The sequence below is a fragment of the Malaya genurostris genome, chromosome 3, assembly GCF_030247185.1.
Source record: "Malaya genurostris strain Urasoe2022 chromosome 3, Malgen_1.1, whole genome shotgun sequence".
NCBI lineage: Eukaryota > Metazoa > Arthropoda > Insecta > Diptera > Culicidae > Malaya > Malaya genurostris.
In genome coordinates, this window is record NC_080572.1 from 229,704,207 (window position 1) to 229,723,735 (window position 19,529).

Below are 19,529 nucleotides of genomic sequence, written 5' to 3' on the forward strand. Positions count from 1 at the left end.
AAATCTTCAAAACTTTAGGCAGCTTAGAACCGAACCACTTCGGATGATCCAGATGCCCAAACGCACAATGTTTTTTGACGTCTTACTTTACTATGGGGTGCCTGTTCAAAATTAACTCGTACTTATCGCAGCTGCGTAATTTTTCCTTCATACCATTGGAAATATGTTCAGCAATTTATGATACAGTTTTTAGTACACTGATGTCCATTTTTAAGCGGGGAATACGTTCGCTTGAAAAAATCGCGTAATTTCGGAAGTCCGCGTAAAAAACACTTTAGAAACCGCGTAAAAAAGTCCTCAGTATGAGATAACCACAAATAATTCAAAATTTCTCAACTTTTTGATACGAACGAGTATTACGATGAAATACAATGCCAAAATAAGACACACCAAATTTCAATCGTATGAATTGAACGAACCATCGCTCAAAGCGTATCGTGCAAAGCCGACACATGGAAATACGGAACACTTTCAGGAATTAAGTGCAGTGGGCTTACGGCACGTTTTCTTCGCTAGTGAAACAGGCACCAACTTTGTATGGTTATAAACCATTGACTATTTTTAATTGGCCAATATGAAGGAGACACATTAGTGAATGGTGTTTAAGACGGTCAATTTAGTTATTTGATTATTAACCAATCTGCTCTTATGATTGATTTCCTGCTACAGGTGATGTTAATTCCAAACATTTTAGTTAGTATGTTTGGTATGATGACAATTGTTGATTCCAATCATGCATCATTTTATAAAAGAACTGAAAAATATCCTATCTATATGAAATTACAACGGGCTTGTAAGATGTTCACTAAAATTATCTAGTTCGTTTGTTGAGTTGAGAGTGAAACTTGTTAAACCATTCAGAAGTGCTATAACGATATAATCGAATGCATTCTGGAACTGAATTCTCAAGTTGAATTCAGACCTACCCTGAATTCTGATCCACCTGAATTATGAACCTCATTTCCGGTTTAGAATTTAGTTTCAAAATTTTGTTCCAGATCACATGCTCAGTCTCTGGAACTGAATCCTAACTCTGGATTCTGGAATTCAATTTTTGGAACTGGTTCCTGACTAGATTTTTGAACTGAATTTCTCTGATTTGGGATTTCAACTTCAAAATTCTGAAATGAAATACAGGATATGAATTTTAGATCTGGATCCCGGAACTAAGTTTTGAAACTGACTTCTGAACCAGAATTTAATTTCTGAATTCACTTTCAGAGTTAAATTCCAGTTTCAGAATTAATTCCCAGAATTCAAGTTCAGAATTCCGATCTGCTGCATACTGGAACCAAATTCGATATGTGGATTCTAGAACTAGAATTTGAATTTGAATTCAGTTTCTTTATTCAAGTTCAAGTTCAAAATTTAGTTCCAGATATTGGATTAAAAAAATTAGTTCAGCTCGAAAATTCTAGCACTGAACTCATGAATTGAGTTCTTGATTTTGATTCCGAACCTGAATTTTTCAACTGAATTCTGAGCGTGACCCAAGCGTGGTCGAAAACCTGAGCGATTCTTTTTAGAATCAATAAAATATTCCCAAAGGATTAGGCAAAGTTTTTCGTCGTTGAGTTATAAGAACAACAAAAAAACTGCTATATCGTTTGTTGTATTTTTTTCTATTCATTTGTTCCGTGTTAATTGTATATTTGTTGACAATAAGTCATTTAGGGGTTAACCTAAGTTTGTGCTTAGGGCACATAACCGTTTTCAATTTTCTTTACGTTTCGTCTTAGACTTGTCAGTGCAGAGCTTAACTGCTTAGTGCAAACTTAAACAGTTCAACTTGAGTTTTAGCCGAAAATAACATTTTCGTTCAGCACGTTAGCAAAGGCGTGGGACTTCAGTGCCAATTAATAAGTGTTTCGCAAATAGCATTAACTTTACATCTGCTTAGCACTTCAAGTTGAACTGTTCAAGTTTACACTAGGCAGCTCAATTTGAACTGCTCTGCTATGACGAGTCTAAGGCGAAACGTAAAGAAAAGTCAATAAGTCGTTATTTAGTATAGATGAACCGTTACCATTCTGTAATAGGAACAGTAAAAGTTGCAACATTCACACAATAAACTAATACAAACGATTATATTTATTCAAAAGTTTTATTTACGTCCTTCAGTTATGTCTGTGACTTTACCCACCCATTATTTTCTTCCTCGGAGTTCCATTTAACAATATTCTTTCGGATTACATTTGACTACTTTGATCAAACTGTACCAGTTATTCTCTATATAAGTGTAAACAAACCACTGTCAAAGACTTCCGATTACCAGTAATAAAGGTACTAGAATTCGCTGAAATATTGAAAAATACTTTACGAATTTCGTATACCAATCGATTCAGCTCACCGAGTTAAGCAAATGGCTGTATATGTGTATGAGATGCAGATCTCAAAGATGGTTGGTCTGATTTCGATTGAACTAGTCAGAAATGAATGGTTTACCCTGTAGCAAGCAAGCTATTAATTTTGTGCTCAAATTTTGTTATCCTCGATGTTTGAGAAGGTAATCTATTGCCTTTCTTTCCAACAGCAATTTTTAAGGGGAGGACATTTCATGGTATGGAAAAATTGAACTCAAGTAAAGAAACTAAATACCTTCAACATTAAGATTGATTGATTGAGTATAAAAGGTATCATCTCACTGCTAGATTGATTAAGCAAGTTCCATACATTTCCGAATAACTCCACTAGGCGTACTGTTATGAAATTTCCCACTAAGCCAATTCTAATGAAATACATTGCGATTCCGGGACAACAATTTCTCATACAATCAACGTACCCCGAATGTATCCATTTCGGGTGAACGTGTCTGTCAAGTTTTGATCACTTTTTCCCTCCTGGAAGGATCAACTTCGTGCTGCCGAGAAGCTAAATTGAATGCAATCGTAAACGCAAACCAACAGTTGCGCTACGAAACAAATATGTTTCCCAACAGCACCAAATCCGCAACATTTCAAATTTCACCCGCGGGGCAATCAAAAGTTTCCAGCTTCTTCCGAAAAGTAGCGACTTCTTCGGAGAGAGAGAGAGAGAGAGAGAGAGAGAGAGAGAGAGAGAGAGAGAGAAGGAACCGGTGAACCACACCGAAAGATAACGACATGGGGAAATATATTTCCATTCCACACACCGCCTCCCCGGTCGCTCCATCGTTGTTTTCTTGGAACAACTTTTTATTTCGCTATTGCACAAAGTCCTGAAACGAAAAAAAACAGAGGAAACTGATGGATACTGGTGATGAAAATTTTATGACCATCCAATGATCACACGTTTGCCCTCCGACAAGGTGTTTTCGGTGCTGGCGCGGTCAGTGACGGTGAGGACTGCATAATATATTGCCTCTGATCCCAGCTCGTCAAGCGTCGGTCCCTACGTTTGCCGGTCTTTCACAGTCGCGAGTCGGATGGGAAAATTTTCCACTAAACACAGCAGCGCCCATCGAAAGAAGCAGCTAACAATACAATTGGAATTGAAAGCTTTCAAACGAACCTACTCAATAGTAAGGACGCGTGCAGGATGGAAAAACGTCCGAAGTAGATGGGAGCGATGATGATTGCAATCATGCTGCAAACTCAATGAATAATAAAATACACAAATGCATCGTTGAATTATTAAAATCTACACGGTTTGCTTCAGATCAAGGTAAAGGTGCTACTGCTCACCGATGCAATTGCAGATCGGTGCCAAGAGGTCCACGTGATTGCACACGAACGACAAGCTGAATGTCGTTCTGCACCCGAGACGATGGCAAACACAGTAGCAAATTGTTTAGAAGACTTTTAGCAGAGATGAGAGGGATCGTATTTTGCAAAGTGTTTGTATTCTTCTAATCTAGTTTACATTCATTTGCTGGTTTTAGTACGCTAGAGATTGAAAATTGAATAAATTAGAACTCAAGCCAAAAGCGATGGGTGTGCAGTTCAATTATGCATCATTTGCTTTCAGGTAAGTACGTCTTACTCGAGTACAGTGATGCCATTTTTAAATTCGAAATAACTGCCGTTGTGCTACCTCGTACGCCGATTGTTTGCTGCTATAATAGAAAAATTTTAAAACTAACAGCTTCTGGTTTGACAGACGTCAGTTGTTAGTGTACAGGATAACACTCACAATAATGCTGTTTTTTTTTTATTTAAAAGACATTATTATTTAGGCCTATTTGCGTACAAGCTTTACGTGGCCGATTGAGCCGATTTTATAAATATTTTTTTTTGAGTTGGATCTCGTTGTCACCCTTTTTCTAGGGGGAGAGGAGCTTCCATTTCCCTCCTGCGAGGATTGAGGGGCACTTTGTTCGTGGGTCGTCTCGTCATCCATTGACGCATCGGTGGTATTGTTGATTTCCGTCTTCTTTTCTTTTTCCTTGTTATTCGCAATCTTGATCTCGTTGCTAGTTACTGTAGAAGCGCCTTGTTGTACATTGGTTGCAGTTACTCGTTGGTTAGATGGTGAAAGTGTTTTTGAAACAGGAGCACTGCATTCACTAGTTTCCGTTGTTGAGCGGTTGTTCTTGTTTTTGTTTGTTTTCGCAGTTTCAGTGCATGGTTTGCCGTAGTGTGCAGGTTGTTCACAAAACTGACATGTAACCAGTTGATTTTCATACGAAATCAGCGTTTTACACGGATGTATCCCGTCTTGATCACAAATAATGTAAGATGGAATTGCTTTACGTAGTTGCATACGTACCACTCGTACTTACATACTAACATACTTTCCCGAACATACCCATCGCTGGTCTGCGGAGGAAGATCATGCACGCGTACTTCTATGGCATTGTCCACCATGCACACAGGGATTTTAAATTTAACATTGTCATGATCAACACTGTGCACCCCGTTACTAACCGAAGCAAATGCAATTGCATCTCTTTCACGTTTGAACTAACTTTGCAGCGCTTGAAATCAATACAAACTGAATTTGGCCTTGTAGGCCAAGTTTCTGGCTTTGTTAAATCGTATTTGCTCATTTCGTGCCCTCTATTGTTCACTACACTGTATTGTCTTTGTTTCTGTTGTCTCGACCGTAAACGATTTGCGACTGTGTCTGATGAGATGCGAGCACGAACTGTATGCTGGTTTTATGAAAAGGCTCTATTTAAATATTACTATTTATGCACAATATCACCAACAAAGGCGGAGCCAACTGGAGTCAAAATAAGGATTGTTCCAAAAAGAAATCGGTGGTTTTCAATTGTTCAGTATTAAAAATTGTGAGTTTTCGGTGAGTGTGTAAAAACTTACCTTGTTGTGTTTAACTTGGCCTAGTGTGCTGTTAGAAATTTCGAACAAGAGTTGCTTAGAAAAAATAATGCGCGTTTGTGGGAAATCCATTGTGTGTTACATTGGTTAAAACAAAGTGACGGCAATGATTCATCATAGCGTAATTTGTTACCAAACAGTTATTTAGGTTTCCAAGCACAACATCTTTTTGTCATATGGAACTAATTATCGTTTAAAAGTTAATTGTTACTTAATTAAAACATATATGTAATCGCAACTATATTCTTAATTACTAATTGAAAATAAGTTCATTTCAGGATGCGAATCCAATCGTATGTTCAAATCGTTACTTTGAATTGATATAGCGAGAACATAGATATTACAAGCTTATAACATACAATTTCGACACTGATTCCGATAACTATCGGTTAGTTTTTGCAACGTAATGATAACAAAAATTCAACGAGGAAAACATTTTTTGGGTTCTAACAATGCGAGCACATTATGAAGTCGAAAGATGTGTATGAAACATAAATAAAACAAGAAAGTCACTTTTTTCAAAACTACTTTTTGACAAAAATAATAAAAGGCTGATTGGTAATTTTTATTCTATGCACTGTTATAAACATGACGAATACAATATATTGTATAAAAAATTAAATAATAATTCGTAAGAGTTTAGCGTAGAGTTTGTTTTTTCACATCTTTATAAGCAGGATTTGATATTGAAGGTTGTATCAAAAACACTACATTAAATCTGAGTTTAGCTTGACAGTTTGTAAATCATTGTAAAATTTGTACATCGTATCAACCTAGTAATTTTCAACAATATGCTGTTCTTTTATTGTTGATAAAAAGCATTCTTTATTCATGTAATGTTTACATTGTCGTGTGTGACTAAGTTGTAGCTAATTTACTAGAAAACAAATTTTATTCATTTCATTTACACACCTACAAAAGATGGTGGAAATTTACGTCTTCTGAGATCGACATATACGAGCGTCAAAAATGATTCGTTTTACAGTTGATCTAACACATATTTAATGCATTTTGAGAAATTTGTTGGTACTGAATTATTTAAGTTTACACGCCTGCTTGAAAAAAGGTATGTTTGACTCATATTTAAATCATTCCAGTAAAATTCAGACATCCTACAAATAATGATCTAATGGATTGAGTCAAATGTGGATTGCATGACATTGTAACGTAACGGCAACTTATTTTTAACTGATTAACTCCAATGACTATAATTTTTGTTGCAAAGTAGTTACAAATAAGCTACCGTAACAATTGTTGTTATTTGGAAACCGAATCTATATACAGAATATTATGGCCAGGACACTGTACCGAAGTGGATCGTAATCGGACGACTATACGTACACACTTAAAAAATGTTACATCTTTATAGATGCACATAAAAGGCACGTCGCAATTTACTTACATTCACAATACAAAGCATTTAAAGATAAGTCATATCATTAACTTCACAGTTGTTTTAGCTGAAACTCACATCGATACAGACGCAAAATATATGTTTACATGTTAGTAGATATAATATTGTGTCATCACCGAAGAAATTACGGCATACTTGAATTTACGTCAAGCGTAAATTTCATTTTTTCTAAGAGTGTACATTAAAACGGATACCAAGCCAATCCTCGATCAACACACTTAAACCCGATTCTCGAGCTCGGCATTTTGAAATGCCGAAGTAGATCGGTAATACGACATTTTGCTGGTTGTTCAGTGATCCACATGCTCTTTTCCGAAATTCGTTAAAGTAGTATGCTGATATCTCAGTAAAGAGCGTACTTTTGCCGAAGTTTGGCATAATACCTTATGATCAAAAAAGAATTGGAATTTTCATTTTAAAATTCCCGCGCTTGTCCCATCGGTAAACTTTTATTGTCTCAACGTTGGCACCACTTTTATACACATTCTGTCAAATTTTGACGCATATCGTACGATTAGTTTTTGTTTGGCGTCTATACAAAAAGTTGAAAAATTTTCGTGTGGCGATTTTTATAATGGATGAAAATTTTGAACAACGTGCGTGCATCAAATTTTGTGTTACAAATGGATTTAAGTGTTCCGAAACGTTGAAAATGTTAGAAAAGGCCTTTGGTGAATCGTGTCTAGGAAAAACACAGGCATACGAGTGGTATAAACGCTTCAAAGGTGGTCGTACAAGCTTGGATCTTGAACAACAACATCTGTTACTGAAGAAAACATAGAATCTGCGAAGCAAATCGTGTTGCAAAATCGTTCTGTACCGATTAGAGAGATTGCTGTGTTGTTGGGCATCTCTTATGGATCAGCCGAACACATTTTAACTGATGTTTTGGGTTTGAAACGCGTCGCTTCTCGGCTGGTGCCAAAAAAGCTGAATTTCATTCAAAAACAGCGTCGTGTTGATGTGGCCAAAGAGATGATTTCCAACACAGATAGTGACCCCACATTCATCGAATGCATCATAACTGGTGATGAGATGTGGATCTATGAATATGACGTCAAAACCGCACAAAAACAATCGACCGAATGGCGCTTCGAAGGCGAGCCGTTGTTCTAAATTTTCATCCATTATAAAAATCGCCACACGAAAATTTTTCAACTTCTTTGTATAGACGCCAAACAAAAACTAATCGTACGATATGCGTCAAAATTTGACAGAATGTGTATAAAAGTGTTGGCAACGTTGAGAGAATGAAAGTTTACCGATTGGACAAGCGCGGGAATTTTAAACTGAAAATTCCGGTTCTCTTTTGATCATAAGGTATTATGCTGAACTTATCAGTAAACAAGAAATATACCGAAATCAGCAAATCCGTTTGCCGAGATTTCGAACAATGAGACAGTTTTTACTGAAACTCGGTGAGACACTTGTCATCTAATGTCTCTTTTGTGATTTTGCAAAGCACCACGTCACCATTGCTTGTGGAGCTGGAAAACATTGGAAGAAAGAAAACAGATTTTTTATATTTATGATGTTTTCTTTTGTGTATGCTAGATTCAAAAGAACATAATGAAACACCGTCTTTCTCCAACCTTCACTTTCGTGCCTTATTTTACATACAATAGTAAAGAAAAATCATGATTCAATCCTGATCGCTTTTACCGAACTAATAATAAAATTTCTGCTGACAAGTTCGGTTAATAAATTTCGAGTTTGCGAGATTCTCAGTAATTATACATTTTGCCGAGACGATTACCGACCACTGGGCTGTGCAAATTTCGGCATTTTTTGCCGAGATTCAGCAATAAAATTTAAGTATAAAGAGTTTTTTTTTCGATAGGTCCTGTCTGGATGTTCTGGAGAAGTTTTGGAAGAAGAAGTTCTAATAATTTGTCAAGATGTACTTGGTGTGGCAGGTGAGCTGTGCGTACGGTAAACTCAATAAGTCGTACAAAACGTCAATTGCCAAATATAAAAAGAAGAACTCTTCCAGAAACGCCTGTTGCCCTTTCTCCGGTCCCACGAAGGTTCGGCCGGATATTGCATTGCTCTGTTACACGAAACTGATGATGGAGCAGTACGAGGTCAACGTTGTTCTCTATAAAAAGGTAATAGAATTGCTGAAAAAAACGAATTTTGAACGGAGCCTCGGAGCCCCAATGCGTTATATATTATTTGACTCAGCTCGACGAGATCAGGAAATGTCTGAAACGCACGCACATACACTTTTCAACGAATGTTTTCATCGCTCAATTTTCCCGAAGATGGCTCAACCGATTTCAATTAGCCTAAGCTCGTTTATCAGGAATCAGAAGTAATTGGCTCAAGTGGCACGTTCGATTAAAAGCTACTATTAGGTAATTGATAAACTTCGAAGATCAATTAACTGTGACTTCTGGTTCCGGAGATATGATGGTATAAGTGACGTAAACGACAAAACGCGTTGTTTTTTCCTGCTCAAATTTCTCAGACATGGCTGCACCGATTTTAACTAACTTAGGTTCGTTTGAAAGTTTCTATTGGTTAAGTTCGAAGATTAAGTCTCTGTTACTTCTGGTTTCGGGGATATGATGGCAAAAGTGACAAAACGCACTTCATATTTTACCGTTCAATTCTCTCGAAGATAACTAATTTAGACTCGTTTTAATGCTTGAATTTAAAATGGCTGTGTTTTAATGGTTTGAATTTAAAATGGCTGTCACTCCTGATTCGAGCGATATAATGGTATAAGTGACGCAAACGGCAAAACATTTTTCGGATATGGAGCGTCGTAATTCACCTCATTTTTAATTCAAACCATGTAAAGACCAGTCATATCTTTACCTTCACAGTTAATTTAGCTGAACTTTACACCGATACAGACACAAAAAGTTCATTTACATGTAAATAAATGCAATATTCCCCCTGGATGGCGGTTCAATGCATAGGACGCTGGTCTTACAGGCCAGTTGTCATATGTCATTCCACACAAGGAATGTAATGCCAAGACTTTGCTTTGCTAGATGAGTAATATTGTGTAATTAACCGAAAAAATTACAGCATGTTTGAATTACCGTCAAGCGTAAATTCCATTTTTTCTAAGAGTGTAGTTAACATGTGTTTATTTATCCCCTGAGAGCTCAAAAAATATCCGACTAAAATTTAATTTTTGGTGATTATTTTTATCTGTCTCCTTATTGCAATAGTAACTTTGTTCGATTATCAGTTCAGTGATTTTTTTTAGCAATCAATCGAATAATCAACATCATTGATGATAAAAAATTCTTGGTCCATATCACAATTAAACCAATTTAGTTATGTATCTAAACCAGCTTTTCATTAAATTCAAACCGTCGTGAACATGTTATAATAAGTTGTAAAGACTGTCCCACAATATATGGACGCACTTTGATTTCGCTGTAAATAATTCACAAGTGTTAGATATTCAAATTTTATTCGATATACTGATAATATTAGACAACAACAACAGAATATTATTCTCAACATTTACTACTTAGCCATTGTAGACTAGCTGGCGCATCTTCTTGCGAACGTTCCTCATTGAATTCCGTACAGACTTCTTGGTGACAAGTTTTGACACTTTTTTCCAATCTTTTCGAACTGTTGAATGGTTTCGGCTGCCGAGACATGTTTCCTAAAATGTGCCTTCGTTAATGCCCAAAATTCCTCAATTGGTCGAAGTTGTGGACAATTTGGTGGATTCATGTCTTTTGGGACGAAAGTGACATTTTTGGTAGTATACCATTCTACCGTTGATTTCGAGTAGTGGCAAGAAGCAAGATCTGCCCAGAAGACAACATGATCCTTGTGGCTTCGAATCATGGGTAGAAGTCGTTTTTGTAAACATTCCTTGATGTATATTTCGCTGTTCATTGAAGCAGCGGTGATGAAGGGTTTCGAAATCTCACCGCAGCTACGAATTGCTTGCCAGACCATAGCTTTGTTACCAAATTTTTCGACTTCAATCGATGTCTCGGACTGATTTAACACTTGCCCTTCTCGCACCGTATAATATTGTGGTCCCAGCAAGGATTTGTAATCGAGTTTCACGTAGGTTTTGTTGTTCATGATTATGCAGTTCAAATTTCCAACAAGAATCGTATTGTACAGCTTTCGAACCCTCGGCCTGATCGATGCTTCTTGTTTCGGACTACATTTTGGTTGTTTCTGCTTCTTATAGGTTCGAAGATTCAAACGTTCTTTAGCACGAAGAACATTTGACTCCGAAGTGCCCACTTTTTTGGCCACACCCCGAACTGAAACCTCCTTCTTTTGCTCGAACGCCTTCAGTATACGTTTATCCAACTGAGGGTTAGCAGGACCTTTTTTTCGACCCGTTTTCGGTTTATCCTCAAAGGTGTTATCCTCACCGAACTTCCTGATTGCATTTCGCACGGCTTTTTCACTTACTCCTTCCATTTTTGCTATCTTTCTTAGTGACAGTCCGCGTTCTGTGCACCATTTGTACACAATTTTTCGACGTTGTTCTGCTGAAAGTCCACGCATTTCGAAACAAACTAATGAAAACGAATAAACAACTGCACAAGTTGTTAGAGAAGAGTGTAAACAACAGAACGCAGCCATAAAAATTTACAGATTCTGAACCATTGCGAAATGGCAGCGGTTTTTGGATGCGTCCATACTATCTACGACAGCCTTTATTTTTATTAATAAAAGACGGGGCGGTATACGTTTGTTGAGTTATTTAGTGAATTGGTTTCAAAATTTCACTTATTTTTTGTATGGGTGTTGGTATTGTATTGAGACAAAAACAGATTGACGTAAGCATTGACTCGATGAAAATGAAACTGTGCTCTCCTAAAACACAATATCAATTTCGGCGAACGACAAATGCAGGTTTCAATAGGGGTCCAAAAAAACATCTACTGTAACTATAAGCAGTTAAATTTATTAGCCTCTTTCGGTACAACATGGACTTTGCTTTATACCGTTCCAAAACATCTTTGGCGTAGTAACAAGATGCCAAATCAAGCCAGAATAGCAAGGGAGCGTCATGGCTACGGTATCAATCGCTTCTTTAGGTATCCTTCACGGTTTATTTTCTTGTTTACCGTCCCGGTAGTGATCAAGCTTTGGCTTGCTTAACCACAGCAACATATCGCCTGCCAAACCAAATATTTTTTGGGAAACTTGGCATTTTTCTTCGTCCTGAAATGTTTGTCTACGCCGTTCCGTTGCATGGCGGTATAAAAAAGACATTCGGGAAAGATGCTTCAAGCCTTCCAGCACACAAGCTTCATCATCCATTATCACACAAGAAAGCTTCGTCAAATACTCGCGATACAAGTTCACATTTTATTTATTTGTTGTTATGGCACACAACTTCAAATTTTTTTCATAAAATAATGATCATATTTTCGAAGGCATCTAGCAACAGTTATATTGATATGTTTGACACATCATGAGATATTCACGATCATTAAAACTTATCAATATCCCAGAGAGTAGATTTTTGAACGGTGTCTCATAGTAAAGTAAGACGTATTTACATCAAAATTATTTTCAATATTGTCAGAATATTCGTAAAATTCTTTTCGCACATTCGCATCATCAAATGGTACATATACATTTCGTCATTTCGTTACTCACACAAGATCGGTGTCAAATCCAACCAAACTTCGAGATGTTTTGTTGGTTCCCGGGGCAACTCATTGTAGCCTCTGCCATGTTCCTCCGTCAATTCCTCGGCACAAAAAGCGAAAACCGACATCCCGGCGCACCTTTTCGTGAAACAACGAACGAACATGTCAATTTACAGCATCACCGAAGCAGAAAGATGAAAATTTTCGGTCACTTCACTGCACCACCGACAGCAAAATACCTTCCCAAGTTTTCAGCCCAGAACAGCGGTTATGGGTTGTCCTAGGACTAAGTGCCCATTGTGGTCCGGACACTGGTTGGCTGGCTGGCTGGGATTGTAGCTCTAACATCATACGAGCCACTGTGCATTTGAACGAATGAGAGAAGCAGTTCCGCTGGGGTGTATAAAATTAAACACTGTAAGTGTATGTAAGTGTAAAATGCAAATGATTGCTAGTTCTATACTTCTGCAAGTGGGCGATTGTTCCCTCCGGTGGATAGTATCTATCTAGTCTGGGAATTGTTTCAAAGTGTTGTAAGGAGTTTTATCTATGAGACAAGCAATGAAATTTCGGGTCAACAGTTCTGGTATTAAATTTCAACGCGATAAAGCTCGAAAGTTTATATTTTATGTTTCTTCGGCGAAAACATGCTCCAACTCTAACCGACTTCTACTAGATTCGGCTTACTCAGTATTAAAATGTTAATTCGTTTATTTTTTTTTTCTTTTCGACAGAATTCAAAACCTAGACGCCATCGTGCGGATAGCAGATCGTGAACTTCCAGTGGTGAACACCCGAGGGGATGTGCTGTTCAATTCATGGAATGGCATATTCAACGGCCAAGGTGGCTTCTTCTCGCAAGCCCCGCGGATATACAGCTTCAGTGGGAAAAATGTCCTCACCGACATAGCCTGGTAAGTAGCAGCGAAGGTCATGCGAGTCCTCACCAAAGACAATGTAGGTGCATAGCAAATAACCGTGACTCTACTCTACGTGTGACATTTGCCTTGACAGATAATCCATACATTTCGTCGGATAATCTCCCTATTATGGACAGCGACAATAAATCTTGAACAATGGTTCTCGCCGAGCAAAGAAAAAAAAACGATGGAACCAAAAAAACAAGACCGAGACAATATATCAAATTTATATCTTCTCACACGAGATCGTTGTCTGTTGCAGGGAAATGTTCGAAAGATGGAAAGCAAGAAAAAACAAACACATTTGCTAAACGACACAATCATCAACCGTAATGGTCACATTGGCGGCGCACTAAATTCGTGTCACAAAGATTGAATATCCTGGACAGGATATCGTGCGCTTGTGTGACATGTGTTCATGGTAATATTTCATGCACAAATAAACAATCGTTGGAGGGCATATTTTTGGCATCTATGACGTCTACCCAATAGACAGGATCGTCATATTGATGAAAGAAAAATAAATGATTCCATCTCAGTTTAGCACACCATTTCCGAAAATAAATTGTCTCCGCTCACGGCTGAACAATAACTGCCACAATTCGACTTTGTCTGCTGATTTGTCTAGTACCGATTTTTTTAAAGAAAGAAAAAAACGAACAACATCTACAGTATTCATATATAAATAAGATATTTACCGCCACCGACAGTTTGACATGCCACCGATTTCTAGTAAAACACGGTCCACGGTCGGTGGTGTTTTTATCGCAATGACAATTTTTTATTGTCATTGATACATTGATAGTTGGAAATCTTTTGAGTGTTCTTTCTGTTTCCCCAATGAAGTAGGGATACTCTAATTCCAACTGATTTCAAATTGGGCATTTCAAACTGAAAGTCATATCTTTGAAAAGTGTCAGGAGTTATGCCCAGAAATCAAAGTTCCGCTAACCCTTATTCACTTTTCTTATTTTATTAAATTCGTTTATTCAGGCCAATTTTCGTACAAGCTTTACGTGGCCGAATAAGCCATATTTTCATAAGATAAAATAATTTTTTACCGTTGGATCTCGTTGTTACCCATTTTCTTTTCCGTTGTTGGGTGGTTGTTCTTGTTTTTGTTTGAAGATGTCCTTTTCGCAGTTTCAGGGCAAGGTTTGCCGTAGTGTGCAGGTTGTTCACAAAACTGACATGTAACCAGTTGATTTTCATACGTAATCAGCGTTTTACAAGGATGTATCCCGTCTTGATCACAAATGATGTAAGATGGACTTGCTTTACGTAGTTGCATACGTACCACTCGTACTTACATACTAACATACTTTCCCGAACATACCCATCGCTGGTCTGCGGAGGAAGGTCATGCACGCGTACTTCTATGGCATTGTCCACCAAGTACACAGGAATTTTATATTTAACATTGTCATGATCAACACTGTGCACCCCGTTATTAACTGAAGCAAATGCAAATGCGATTGCATCTTTTTCACGTTTGAACATAATGTACACACAGTTAGACGCCTTGTTGAATTGAATCTCGCTTACATCATTGACGTTTAGATGCTTTCGCTCCTTAAGCAAGATTTCAATTTCGGTAGCTGCTGGTCTAACTTTGCAGCGCTTGAAATCAATACAAATTGAATCTAGGTTTGTAGGCCAAGTTTCAGGCTTTGTTAAACCATTTCGTGCACTCTATTGTTCACTACACTGTATTGTCTTTTTTTCTATCGTCTCGACCGTAAGCAATTGTCGACTGTGTCAGATGAGATGCGAGCACGAACTGGGTTCGCTTTTCTTGTTGTCTATCATTCAGCTAATGAGAAGCATATTTTCTCACCTTCTGAATCGTTTCCATGAAACGTAGATGATCTGAAATGGTTTGGTGACTACCATGTAACATCTTTGCAATTTGTTTGTTTGAGTTTTGTCTTCAATGAACAATCCTTGAGATTCAGCAACTTCAAATTGGTTGGCTTAATCTGTGCATTCTTTGTCTTTCTCACTGAAATTCCAACTTTTAAATTGTTAACAAGTCGCGATTGATAGAGCTTTAAGAAGAATTCAGTAGCACTGTTTTTTTTATAAACAAAGTAATGAGTCCCGCCAATTCTCTTTAGTTTTCAAGAATTTGGACATTTTCATATTCCTGAATGTATACGACACTAACTTGACATGTGTGTTCATGTACGCCAGGTACTTTTTCACTGTTTGCACTCCTTTGGAACTTCTTGTAGTTCAGGGTCATCGACTTGTTGTCTAATAATACCAAGGCGTTGTAGATGCCGGAACGGAAATATCCGGCGTCCACAAACCGCCGCACTGTGTCCGTTCTCGATGCGACGGGGTGCCGTTCTTTGAACTCGCACACTTCTAAACGGAGTTGCTTCACTGTTTTTGCCCACACGGTCAGAGTTCGACTGATAGAGCTGTCAAACTTGGTCTGGGTTGATATGATTACTGCTGCAAGGGTAGTTTTGTCAGTGCGGGTGACGGTAAACCCATGAAAAATCGGCAATTTTGTCCATTTTTTTAAACTATTATTATTTATTGAATTTTCCTCATTTATGTGTATTTGAATGAAAAAATTTATTTCAAAATTTGCCCCTTGGGAGAGTGACAAGTTTTTGATTGTGGCTACATCTCTTGTTGTGTCTAACGTAACAACATAATTATTGCTTCATTTCATTGAAAATATGCAATATGAAATTTCTGATAAAATGTTAAAATAGAATCTTTTGTTTTTTTGTGCAAAAAACGCAATAGCTTGCTATTGTTGCACAAACTATTAACAATCCACCACAAATATTTCAAAACTTTCATATAACAATTTGATTAAATTTGCACTAAATGAGACTGACATTCGGGTACTTTGCGTACCAAGAGTTGATATTATTTCACATTTTACTGCCCAAACTCCCAATTTCTGAAAGTATATAAAAGATAAACCTCATCTATCAACCTAATTCAAAAATACCGAAGATTATGCTTATGCTGATGCTCACTGACCATACTCGGATGTTTATCGATATGAGATAAACATCCAAGTATGGTCAGTGAGCATCAGCATAATCAGGACTAATAACCAAAATCCAGGCCCAGAATTGTGGCTCAGAATCTAGATCCAGAATTCAAGCCCCGAAGCCATGTCCAGAACTCAAATACAGAAACCAGGTCCAGCATCTGAAATTTATCACAATTTTTTAGAAGAGAAGAAAATCTTAAAATATCTGTCTTTTCACCACATTGTCTTTTCTTGTTAACGAACTCAGCAGCTGGACTTCGGTAACTAAATTTCTTGATAGGAAATAAAATTGCGAACATACTTCACCTATTTATCTAATTTGTAATTACCTTCAAGTTCAAGCAAAAAAATTTTAACACTTGAAAATGGAAAACAAAACTTTGCAATATTATCTGCAAAAGAAAAATTTATAAGAGGCGGCAATTAAGCAGCTTTGTCACCGTCGATTTTTCAAGGAGATTTTCAAGTCGCACGGTATACGGGATGAATACTTTGAGAAGCTATTTCGAATACCTAAATATTTGACTGAAAACTTATGACCTTGTTAAATAAACCATTTGATGCGAATCCTTTAAAAGCTGAAAAAATTAAAACAACAGAATACCTACTCGTATTAATGGAATGATTTCACACACCAAAAAATAATTTTACAGGTGACTTAATCCCTCATACGATGTAATTCATAAATAGCTAATTTATTAAATGACGGAAAATTTTAATTGTTATGACAATGTTATATTACCATGAATTTTAATGATTTCAACTGGTTTCGAACTTGCAGTCGGCTATTAGGTGCCACTGGATGAATTTAAATGCACCTTTTATCAGCCAATCAGATATGTGTTTCTGTGGCTCAGCCGGTTAACGGACGTTCAATGTGATTCAATGAGTCTCGGTTCAAGACGCGGCGGCGGTCGCGCTATCAGTATTTGATTTTTTTATTTCGATGAATTTCATGTCATGAAATTTTAGATACAATATCATAATATATAACCCTGCGATTTTACATCTTATTAGATGTACATAAATGAAGCGTCACAATTCACGTAAATTTGCAAGAGCATGCAAGAACATTTGCATGAACTGTGACAGTCCATTTATGTACATCTAATAAGATGTAAAATCACAGGGTTTTTTTCGGAGTGTGTAACTACACTCTTAGAAAAAATGGAATTGGCGCTTTACGTAAATTCAAGTATACCATAATTTCTTCGGTGATGACACAATATTACATCTACTAACATGTAAACATAAGTTTTGCGTCTGTATCGATGTAAGCTTCAGCTAAATTAACTGTGAAGGTAATGATATGACTTATCTGCATTGTGAATGTAAGTGAATCACGACGCTGCATTTTCTCCTCAATCAATTCAGCAGATGAGCTCCGTTCTGAATATTTCTGAAAAGGAAAGAAAATTGCAAAGAGATTTCCTCTATTTTCTCAATTTGGAATTCCCGTCAAGTACAAGAAGAAATTATTTGACACTTGAAATGGAAAATAATTTTCTCATCTACGTTTTTGCGAAAGAATTATTCTTTTAGTGGTATAAACCCAATTCTTTTAGTGATACAATTCAGAAAAATTATTCGAAAATTATTAGACAGGAATGCAATGAAGGCATTATTTGTGCAAAATAACCTGCAACAAAGGATACCGTCGACAAGAGAATATTATGCTGCTTCTCCTCCGTCGATTTTTGAAGGGTTCGATGTACCGGATGGCAACTACAAGAAACTATTTTGAATGTCTAAATATTGGACTGAAAAGATTATTAACTTGTTATACCCAATCTTTATAGCGATACCTTTAAAAGATGAAAGAACGACCATAAACCGTTCTATTTACAAGTTCTTACAATTTCGCGATATCTTGGTTCAAGTTAGTATAATCAACTTTTAAAAGGTGATTTTTTTGAGGTTAGGATTTTCATGCATTAGTATTTGCTCAGATTTTTTGAGGTTATGATTTTCATGCATTATTATTTGCTCAGTATGCTCTGACATTTCATCATGAATAGACTTACTAACGAGCAACGCTTGCAAATCAGTGAATGGGCCCTAGAAAAGTTGGCAGAAAATCCGCTTTTTTATCGACAAATTTTGTTCAGCGATGAGGCTCATTTCTGGTTGAATGGCTACGTAAATAAGCAAAATTGCCGCATTTGGAGTGAAGAGCAACCAGAAGCCGTTCAAGAACTGCCCATGCATCCCGAAAAATGCACTGTTTGGTGTGGTTTGTACGCTGGTGGAATCATTGGACCGTATTTTTTCAAAGATGCTGTTGGACGCAACGTTACAGTGAATGGCGATCGCTATCGTTCGATGCTAACAAACTTTTTGTTGCCAAAAATGGAAGAACTGAACTTGGTTGACATGTGGTTTCAACAAGATGGCGCTACATGCCACACAGCTCGCGATTCTATGGCCATTTTGAGGAAAAACTTCGGAGAACAATTCATCTCAAGAAATGGACCGGTAAGTTGGCCACCAAGATCATGCGATTTGACGCCTTTAGACTATTTTTTGTGGGGCTACGTCAAGTCTAAAGTCTACAGAAATAAGCCAGTAACTATTCCAGCTTTGGAAGACAACATTTCCGAAGAAATTCGGGCTATTCCGGCCGAAATGCTCGAAAAAGTTGCCCAAAATTGGACTTTCCGAATGGACCACCTAAGACGCAGCCGCGGTCAACATTTAAATGAAATTATCTTCAAAAAGTAAATGTCATGTACCAATCTAACGTTTAAAATAAAGAACCGATGAGATTTTGCAAATTTTATGCGTTTTATTGTTTAAAAAAGTTCTCAAGCTCTTAAAAAATCACCCTGTATTTTCACCAGAAAATATAACATACATCGGTCTACACTAGATTATTAACATATTCTATATTCTCATCAAGTAACAGTCGGGCAAATAATTACCGCTACAAACAAGTATTGAAGATTGTTTCCAAAGCTGAGCTTTTGACACAGTTTCTTAACCACCAGCGTTGCCATTATTCCTGATTTTTTCTCGTTCCGACAGACACTCTAACAAACCAGATCTTCAAGCTTATGGCCTCTAGACGATAGGTGGTGAGACCGTTTTTTCTATGTTCACTGAAAATTTCATAAATCCAACAAATCCAGATAAATTTTTGTTCAGAGACTGCTTTTTGAAAACACTAACATGGCAACTTCTGTTAACCACACTCATTTTACACAATCAACCATGAAAAAAAGTTGCAAAAATCAACGAAAAAAATATTTTTCTACGGAGCTTTCTTCAATATCTGCATAACTGGCAAGCTTCTTACGAATTTGTCAACGAACA

General features: G+C 37.1%; 1 protein-coding gene across 14 annotated transcripts in view; it reads left to right on the top strand.

Moving 5' to 3' along the window:
- Window positions 1-19,529, top strand: part of LOC131439486 (collagen alpha-1(XVIII) chain) — an 805,709-nt gene that overhangs the window by 770,153 nt on the left and 16,027 nt on the right. For all 14 annotated transcript variants that reach the window (XM_058610552.1, XM_058610559.1, XM_058610551.1 and 11 more), the window contains one exon: window positions 13,010-13,189. In XM_058610552.1, the coding sequence (XP_058466535.1) occupies window positions 13,010-13,189 (180 nt within the window). The remainder of the gene's footprint in view (window positions 1-13,009; window positions 13,190-19,529) is intronic.